Source organism: Penicillium oxalicum, chromosome V (genome assembly GCF_001723175.1).
Source record: "Penicillium oxalicum strain HP7-1 chromosome V, whole genome shotgun sequence".
NCBI classification, from domain to species: domain Eukaryota; kingdom Fungi; phylum Ascomycota; class Eurotiomycetes; order Eurotiales; family Aspergillaceae; genus Penicillium; species Penicillium oxalicum.
In genome coordinates this window covers 2,720,874-2,730,657 of record NC_064654.1, presented here as the reverse complement: position 1 = coordinate 2,730,657, position 9,784 = coordinate 2,720,874, and the positions used below count along the sequence as shown (strand labels likewise).

The 9,784-nt window shown below is 51.1% G+C and overlaps 3 protein-coding genes across 3 annotated transcripts; 2 read left to right on the top strand and 1 right to left on the bottom strand.

Annotated features, from left to right (window-relative positions):
• Positions 1 to 222: 222 nt before the first annotated feature.
• POX_e06972 (Patatin-like phospholipase domain-containing protein) lies at positions 223 to 2,407 on the top strand (the record flags this gene model as incomplete). Its single annotated transcript, XM_050115784.1, has 3 exons — positions 223 to 470; positions 524 to 1,658; positions 1,721 to 2,407. The coding sequence occupies 3 exons, from the start codon at positions 223 to 225 to the stop codon at positions 2,405 to 2,407; spliced, it is 2,070 nt and encodes a 689-aa protein (XP_049968244.1).
• A 1,264-nt stretch (positions 2,408 to 3,671) lies between these two features.
• On the top strand, positions 3,672 to 4,988 carry POX_e06971 (uncharacterized protein; the record flags this gene model as incomplete). The annotated part of the gene is made up of 2 exons (XM_050115783.1): positions 3,672 to 3,977; positions 4,221 to 4,988. 2 exons carry the CDS (start codon positions 3,672 to 3,674, stop codon positions 4,986 to 4,988), a joined length of 1,074 nt encoding a protein of 357 aa, XP_049968243.1.
• An 880-nt stretch (positions 4,989 to 5,868) lies between these two features.
• POX_e06970 (uncharacterized protein) lies at positions 5,869 to 8,166 on the bottom strand (the record flags this gene model as incomplete). Its single annotated transcript, XM_050115782.1, has 2 exons — positions 5,869 to 6,047; positions 6,111 to 8,166. 2 exons carry the CDS (start codon positions 8,164 to 8,166, stop codon positions 5,869 to 5,871), a joined length of 2,235 nt encoding a protein of 744 aa, XP_049968242.1.
• Positions 8,167 to 9,784: the final 1,618 nt, after the last annotated feature.

The following is a 9,784-nucleotide window of genomic DNA, read 5'->3' as shown; positions in this document are numbered from 1 at the left end:
TGGATTTTCACATCAATTGTGGGAAGACACCAGCCACACGGTCGCATGAGCCACGATGGGGCTCCACTCTCACCGCGCACGAGGTCTGAGCACGTGACACTGACGTCGGTGGGCGGCTGTTGCCCCAGCCGGATTCCCAGAGCAGTCGGGGGCCAGATGAACCCGTCGTTCATCACGGACTCATACGACTGCATGATGTCTTGAACCAGGAAAAGAAAAGCAATGCCCAACGCGGAGAAACCATCACCATTGGATCAATATGACCCGTCGGGTCTACCGGACTTTGACCGAGAGTTCATCAAGCCAGAAGAGCTGCAGAGTTTCGAGCGAGCACTCAACGCACCCGAAGCATCTCCACTAGTAGCCATCAATGACTGGCGCCCGATTCACCAACGAGTCCGCAAGACCCGCGGCCGTCGTAAAACGCCCAAGCGAAGCAGGGACGAGACCAGAGAGGGGTGCTGTATACGGTACTCAAATGGCCCTTCTTGTTCACCGTCTTCGCATGGCTGGCCGTGCTGAGCTGCGGCTATGCCTTGGTTCGGGTATACATTGTGCTGTATGAACAATGGGTCTCCTGGCGTGGAAAGAGACAGCGCCTGAGACGTGAGCTGTGGCAACAGACGGACTATCCCAGCTGGCTGGAGGCCGCTCGCGCGCTAGATGCCTACCTGGGAAATGAAAAGTGGCAGGAGACCGACGAGTACGCCTACTATGATCATCTCACCATCAATAAAGTGGTGAGTCAGTTGAAGAAGGTCCGGTACGAGGCGGAGCAAGAGACAGCAGGCGCTACCAGTACCGAGGAGACTCCCGCAATTGAGGAACTCCGCGCCCTCCTTGAAGCGTGTGTGAAGAACAATTTTGCAGGCGTGGAGAACCCGCGTATGTACAGCGAGGCCTACTCGGGTACCAAGGATCTGGTGCAGGAATACATTGATGAGGTACGTAGGTGCATTCAGCTGGTGGGGGACAGCCGGCAACTTGACAAAGAGGCCAAGTATCAACATTTCAAACACCTCGATACCAACTTTGGCCGGACCGCGTTGTGTCTGTCAGGAGGAGCAACGTTTGCATACTATCATTTTGGAGTTGTGAAGGCTCTGCTCGACAATGGCGTTCTGCCAGAGATCATCACGGGGACGTCGGGAGGAGCCCTCGTCGCAGGCTTGGTAGCTACCCGCACCGATGAAGAATTGAAACAACTGCTTGTCCCAGCCCTTGCGCACCGTATTCGTGCCTGCCACGAAGGGTTCACAACGTGGATTCAGCGTTGGTGGAAGACTGGTGCTCGATTTGACACCGTTCACTGGGCCCAGCAGTGCAGTTGGTTCTGCCGAGGATCAACGACCTTCCGAGAGGCTTATGAACGCACTGGCCGCATCCTGAATGTGTCCTGTGTCCCATCGGACCCTCACTCCCCCACGATCTTGGCAAACTACCTGACCTGTCCCGACTGCGTCATCTGGAGTGCGGTGCTCGCCTCGGCTGCGGTGCCAGGCATCTTGAACCCGGTGGTTTTGATGACCAAGAAGCGGGACGGTACGCTGGCACCTTACTCCTTTGGTCATAAATGGAAAGACGGAAGTCTACGAACCGATATTCCCATCAGGGCACTCAACCTACATTTCAATGTCAACTTCACAATCGTGTCTCAGGTTCGTCCCGTATCGCTCGTTGTGTCATATGCTCAGACTTCTTACCATGAACAACCGCACAGGTCAACCCGCATGTCAACCTTTTCTTCTTCAGCTCTCGGGGTACCGTGGGCCGTCCTGTCACCCATCGCAAAGGCCGTGGCTGGCGTGGCGGATTCCTCGGTACCGCCATCGAGCAATACATCAAGCTGGATTTGAACAAGTGGTTGCGAGTATTACGGCATCTAGAGCTGCTGCCGCGGCCCATGGGGCAAGACTGGAGCGAGATCTGGCTTCAAAAATTCAGCGGCACCGTCACGCTTTGGCCCAAAACCATCCCCTCTGATTTTTACCATATCTTGTCTGATCCAACCCCTGAGCGACTTGCCCGCATGATTCACGTGGGTCAGCAGAGCGCTTTCCCCAAAATTCAATTTATTAAGAATCGACTCAATATCGAGAATGCGATTATGAGGGGGCTTCAGCGACACTCGGCGACGGGAGGCCGTTCACTCTCTCCGATCCTGTCTCGCAGAGTACCAGCTCCGGAGCTGGAGCCCTCAGATGCCCTGTCGCAGAGACTGGATGCAAGTTTCCCTGAGAGACACGATGATGGCAATCTCCGTGACTTCGATCTTTCCGACGGCTTTTCTCATTCAACCGCTTCCTCTCGCCTATCTTCACGACGGGGTAGTTTGATTGACGAGGTACGACGCCAGTCTGCAGTCTTTTTCGACGAGTACGGCGATGAAGATGCTCTGATCACCTGAGACAACAGTTTACGCTCGATGACTCGGGCACGCTTTGTAGCAGCTCCAGCACTTTCTTTTTGAGGCCTGAAACTGGAGGCTGATTTGTTCAATATCCCTCGGTATACTTGGCCGCCCTATAATTTTTTTTGATTTTTTTTTGATGGGAATGACTGCTCTTTCTTAACACTGGAGCATGGTGTGGACCATATATGTACTTTATCTGCTTGGTGTCATCCGACGAGCTCGCCTATGCCTTCGCATGTCATCGTTGTTCATTCTGAGGTGTTTTTATTCTTACTTTCCTGCGGTATGCTCATGCCTAGGGCTTTCTTCTTTTGATTGTTGTTCTCCCATCTCTTTACGTGAAATTGCCACTGAGCATGGACATCTGGTATGGTATCACCCTAGAACCTTCAATTTCGCGGTGCATGTTCATGAGCGCTTTTTTTTTCATCTGCAGAACTCGGCCGCTGTATGACCTGTTCGAAATGCATATGCCCCGTGTACATTGACCCACTCTTGGATCTCGGACTTCTTCGGGCAACACAACCTCAGGTCTGCGGTCAATTGGACCTACGTTTTATTTTCAGATTGTGCCTGCGCCGGAGAATAGTTTGGCATCGTATTTGTAGTAAATTGGAAGATGATGGAACTCGAGAGCTACTTATATCGTCACAGGTACCATGTTTCCGGAGTGAGAATCCTGTCGCGCCGAAGCCACTTGATGTGGGCAGTCGGTAGGAGATCTAGGACACATAGATGACCTATTGTGAACAAAGGCACGATCGTCGGTCCATTCTGTCCTGCTTTGCGCCTGTGTAATGGCAATGTTGGGGGGAAAAAAGGAAAAACTCTGCGCCATGAAACTTGATTCTCTGAAAATCTGAGCATCCAGGAAGCCATGGGCCATGAATTCGATCTTATTTGCAGTACACCTGTTGTCACATCCAGGATTCCACCCATTTTCGTACATGATCCACAGAAGCAACTTACGCCCTGCATCAAACTGATCGACTCAACGACGAAGCCCTTACTTCTCCAATGACAGCATACGCTTGTTTTACTTTAGAGTCACCCCTACAGGAGCCTGATACAATAAATGACAACCTTGGTTTTGGGAAGCTAATGCTTCTTCAAGATTCATTGAAGAGCAAGATTTTATCCGCAAGTATCTCCCAGCCTTACTACGCCGATAACTCTCTGCAGCGAGCATAGTACGAGAAGCGTTCTCCAGACCTTCCCACCTTTCTTTCTGTTTCTCCCTGTATTCCAATTTCTGATCATGAGTCTCGATTTCTCTTCGGTCCCAGTGCTCAACTTTCAGGATGCGTTGTCGTCCGAGACTAAACCCAAGTTTCTATCTGAACTTCGACATGCCCTTGTCGATATTGGATTCTTCTACTTGAGTGATCCCTCGGTGACCGAAGACACCAGAAGTCAATTCGTGCGAAAAGCCTCAGAGTTTTTCAATTTGCCTTCCACCGTCAAAAGCGAGGTTGGCATTATAAACTGCAACAACTTTAAAGGGTACGCTGGTCCTCGTCGAGAGAAAACAGCCGCAAAGGAAGATGAGAGGGAGACGTTTACTGTATGTGTCTGCGCAAAACAGATCTTGACTGAAGTTCTGGAAGGTTTCCAAGTCTGAAAGCATGCTAATGAGGGGGCGGCGTCGTGCAAAGGTGGGCTTATATGATCTCGAAGCACGCTCTACTCGACCTCAGAATCAGCACCACGATTGCTGCTTGGTAGGACCGAATTTGGGATGTTACAAGATCAACGCGCAATCGGTGTTTCCCAGCGGTTCTTTATCACCGCACTAACCGTGGAGCAGTGGCCCAGAGAAGACGTTCTACCAAATTTCCGACCCTGCATCGAAAGCTACCTGGAACAAGTTCAAAGCGTCTCCGAGATCCTCACGGTCTTGGTCGCAGAAGCCCTCGACCTTGCACCGACCGTCTTCAACGCTTTCTTTACAAGACCCAGCCTGAACAGTCTGCGGATCTCTGCCTATCCGTCTCCGCATGGTCTCGATCCGACGCGCACCGAATTTCAAGGTGTCGGTCCACACAAAGATAGCTCTTTCCTGACCTACTTGCTTCAAGGGACCGAACACACGAGTCTCGAAGTTCAAACCAAGTCTGGCGCATGGATCCCTGTCCCACCACTCGCTAATACGCTGGTCATCAATATTGGCCGAATGCTCGAGTCCCTTACTCGCGGAGTCTGTGTTGCCACGACCCACCGAGTCAATTTGACCAGAGAACAATTCATCAGGGCCAACCACGGCGGCCATCTCGGCAAGAGAATCAGCGCTGCCTTCTTCCAACGCTTCAGTTCCAACGTCACTCAGATGCAATTGACGCTGGATATCCCAGAGCACGTGCTGGCTCTTCGGAAGGACGGTGAATCGGACGCGGAGACGTTTCTCCAAGCAATCTTCGAGACGAGTTACCAGAGTGCCGTTTTGTTCAATGCGATTACCACCTACCCCGAAGTCGGCAGACAGTGGTATCCCGATGAGCTGGCTCATGCTTTGAGAAAACAAGCCGGGGATCAAGTTCTTGGCGGTGCGAAATTGCAGATTCCAGCGTCAATCTAGGTTCAATCCGGATCTTCTTGCTCTGTGGCTCCGGGCGTAAAGTCGGTACCTCCTTCATTTGAAATCGGCCAAGAGTTGCTGGCCATAGGGCTTTTCATGTTTTTAATATGTGGGTGGCTGCCATCCGTGTCGCTCCGGAATGAACTTGATCTACGGTCGTGTTTGTGCAGAGCGATTGGGCGACATCCATCAGTATTTGGCATATGGTGTTTTCCGTCCACTTGAATGAAGAGAATCCAGCACCCTTGCAGGCTCATCCGTTGGATGAGGGCTGGAGCCATCAATACGTACCTGGTCTATTCATGGCCCTACAGGGGTCACCATGCCCATGTGCAGTACAAACTCGCCCCTATCTAGCCACCTGACCCGTTGAATCACAGCCACAGAGAAGTGAAGTTGAAATATTCAGCAACCGTGTGCCGAACAAAAGTAAGAACTTCCACAAGCCTCTCTCATCGATCTTGATCTGAACACATGAAGGCATAGACAAAAGAAGACGGTAGCAATATGAATGACATAATGATATGATTCCCTTTCCCCTAGTACGGATAACCCAGACAAAAGCTCCCTCCAAACAATGTTAATAATTTCTTGCCCAAACTCCTCCCATAAATGCATATCCAACGCTTTCGTAAAAGTAAAAGTAGTAGTCGTTAAAAAATAGCGGACACTTAGTCCAAAGTCTTTTGGCGTAGGCCATGCGAGCGGCATCTGCGTGGGCCTTTTCACTTCGTGCTTCCCTGGTTTCAAACTGCCGATGCGTGGTCTCGTTTCCTGGTAGGTCCAGCTATTGTCGTAGTTCTGTGAAATAAACACTCGGATGGCGTTCGGTCACTTTTGCACAATTGCCGAAGGACTGGACGTTGAGATGGTTGGCAATTTATTGTTGATTCCTATCACGCTTCACCACATGGGCTCTCCAAGACTTTTGGATGACTGCCGCCGCTCGACCTCGTTTCGAAGCCGAGAGGAGCCGCGAGCACAGAAACGCAAGTGTGCCAATCGTCAGGTCGGCATTGCCAGGATAAACTCTGGCTTCAACTTGGGTGATGAGACGTGCTAGATAGAACCGTCGCCGTTAGTTGAAAGGTCTGTCACTAGTGAAAAACAAATGTGGCTCACCTAGATGGGGACTGCAGCCCAAAAGTTGTGCTCGAGATGCGAGATGCATCGAGTCCGAGCTTTTCGCCTCGTAATTGCCTCCGGGAAATTCCTTGTTCACGACGAATGGCTCGTATTCGACAAGAATTCTCTCGTAGACCTGGCCCTCAGGGAGGCTGGTGACCGTATCTCCGACCTCCAACCCTTCAGTGGCTGCCAGGATCATGGCCCACCGTCCAAGGAGCTTGGGAGGGTCAAGTTCATCAAGAGAAACCTTCGGGGTGAGGCATGGCCCTTCATTCAAAACAGCCTTGCGTTCGAGGCGACCGATCTCCGTGCGAAGATCTTGCAGGTCAAGAAGATTTGCAAGGCCCCACGGGTTGATTAAAGCCCAGAGCAGCGCAATGGTCTTCTCCTTGAAGCCATCAACAATATCATCTGCCCGTAAATCCTTCATCACTGGCGTGGCAATCCGAGCTGATCGCAGAGCTGAAAGTGCGATCCGAACATTATGAAGCTTTGCAGACCGACTAATACAAGGAAACCGCAGTCGCTTAGAGAGTGAATTTGCGAGCATATCCTGCAGTGTCGCAAAAGTCCCGAGTTTGACGCAGGCAAGGGGGTGTCTGCGTGTCGATGTGAATAAAAGTATCTCGACGAGCCTAGTCAGTCGTACTCCGTCCCTGAGATCGACAGCGAGATTTTGGATTGCATAGTTGTATCCTTGCAGTTCTCGAGATATGTAGGATTTTCCGTCATCGATTTGTGGAAGCTTGTCAACGCTTGCAGTGTCCGAGCCCTTAGTTGCAGGTTGGAAGAGAGAGTTAAGTAATTGCGTAATGACAGTCTCCTGTCGAGAAAATAAAACTTCTTCACAAGCAGTCGGGGTCGACAGGCTTTTGGTCCGAGTAGGGCGACAAGACTCGGCATTCGTGCTGCTTGCTTTTCCCTGGCAATTCCATAGCACTGCATTCGCACGAGCATCCAAGGACGAGGAAGCACCCCGAAGAACCCACGGCTGAGGTCTGTCAGAGGTGATTGAAGAAGACAGCGCACGCATAGACACATGCTCAACGCCAACGGATTCAATCGATCGTGGGGTTTCCCCTCCTACGGCCAGAGACTGAACCATAGGCAGAGTCTTCTCCACAACCTTCGTAGTGCGCGGTCTCATAGCTGTCGGTGCAGCGGTATCCAAACGCCTCGGCTTTGCCTGAATGGAGAAAAGACGCTTTTCCTCCATTTCTTCAAGAAGGGCACCGGGTGGGATGTTTTCCTTCCCACCATTTCTGCCGGGAATATCTACCGCAGTTGCAGGTTGCTGTGTAATTTTTGTGCTTGGCTGCAGAGGAAGCTTGGGCACGAGCACGGCTGAAGGCTTTGGGACTCGTTTCTTCTTTCCGTCGGACTCACTGCCACGGGATCGAAGTTTTCCCACAGCCTGAGCGGGTGACTTCGTAACAGACATCTTGGGAAGACTGGATGAGTCTCCCAATACACGTGGCGCCTGGGTTGTTGGTGGGACTGGATGCCTTCCGCGACTGATATTCCCCTGTCTCGAAGGCTTGGGACTGTTGCTGAAGCAAGGATATCCCGAATGCAGAGATGTAGAGTTAGGTGGGTCGATGGGATGAACGTCGGCTGCCCGAGGGACAGATCGACTGTTCGTTTTCGGCAGCGTTGTTTGTGACGAGGTTTTCAAGCCACGATCGACATTTTTCCGGAACCTTTGAGCGGGCTGAGCGAGCAACGATGGTCTAGGATGGGAGATGTCACGAGATTCCGCGCTGGAAATCTTACGTTTGTGACAACCAACTTCGATGGCAGGGTGAACACCAACTTTGTCCACGTTGCCCCGGTTATCCACTAGCATGGAGCGAGTGCTGCGTCGAGGGCGTGTCTCAATTAGTGTCGAGCCCTGGATTTCCGTAGTAAACTCCAAATTTTCTGTATCATCTCCAGAGGCCTGCTCATCTAGGAATATGTTGAAGAAGCTGGATTCTTGACCTTCACTTGGCCGTGACGCGCGAGATCGGGAAGGACAGGGCGTGAAACCCTCATCCCTGAAGCCTAACATCCTTTGATGTTGGCAAAGTTTCGCCTGAAGTTATGATTGAGTGTTGTTCAGTCAGCGAGCACAACAGATTCCCAGATGCGAGTTTGCAAATAACAGAGTGGTGAACCGCTTTCTTGCAGTCTGTAAGTCTGAGGGTAGGCGGTGTGTGCCCTGGCTGCAATGTATGGTTTGGTGATTGCCACGCGTATGTTCTCGCAATCAGGAAATCACGCCGAACGTGAGGAATGCGGGGTGACGATAACTGAAGACTATGATCTATAGACCCTCGCACCTGCCATCGCGTGTCTCTAATTAGCACACCCCAGCATTTGGCGGATACGTTGTCCCGGGCAACCAGATTTACCATAACGGGCAAAGTACGACCCAGGTACGGTACCCATTTGACTTGGACACCTGAGGCATGATAAATACAGTACAAATCTTCGCCCCCAGTACGTGACTGACCCGCTAATCTTAAACAGGACTGGCAGTAACTAGAAATAGGCCGGCAAGTATTATTATTGTGCACGCTGCCACGATCTGATGCAGCCCCATCCACACTTACACGCCCCTGCATCGGTGGCCCCGATTCAAACCAGTTCGGGCCACTCGCCTTGGACCTTGGCTCAAGTCTAATTTACCAAAATCTGTGGGTTGTGTTCAAGTTGCACTGTAGTGATTGAGTCGACTGGAATCTCCACACTTGAAAAGGGCACTAGCCAATATAGCCACTGTCTCGGTCTCTAGTCCGCACAGCCTAGCTGGCCACTTTCCCCCTGCCTGGATAGTGAGCGATATATGAAACAATGTCAACATTGCTAAGCGGCCCGTTACAGCACCATCCCAGACTTGAGGCCCGTAATTAAGTAGGAAGTACAGAACTAGTAACTCAACGGTAAAGTACAATACCCATCCTAGGTACCACGCACCGAACACCTTCACTACAGTACATATTTCCATAGGTACATGCACACTATCATTACATACATGGATACCGACAGGGCACAGTTCAATTGTATAGGATGTACACCTAAAGGTACAGCCTAAAGCACTTGACGCAGTAGTGTGATTGTAAAGCCAATGGTGGCAGTTTCACGGATCGTTAAGATGATCAGCGTCCTCGTTCATGGTAGTATTTCTGTATCCCCTCTACAAATGATACAGGACAGTGTGGAGGCTCGTCTGAGCCTTTCCAGAGTGTACGTAGCCATGTAGTTTGATTTATTATGCTTGGGGCTCTGTTGACCCGTCCATTCTGACCACTTGCTGGAAGTGAATGGGGCCACGCGCCTATGATTCATTAAGCCGTACAATACCAGTGAATTAGCTTAGCAATCTATGGCCTCGGCTCGCCCAGATTCGCGATAAGCAAAAAAGGAGGCGAATCGTCGTGTGGGTCAGCCGGTCTCTTTTTGATGAAAGGATCCGACTTGGACAAATTAAACCTCTCGTGACTTCTCCTTTCCCCAGATAGTCAACGTGGCCCGCGATCCAAGCTCCCTTCTTCGGTATTCCAACTTTCCACGTAACCTGCTTGAGCTTCACACATATTTCCATTGAGTAGTGCAGCCTGACTATACCATCACCACCATTCTCCGCGATATGTCCATGGGCATGCGGCCGACTCTTTAACACCGGT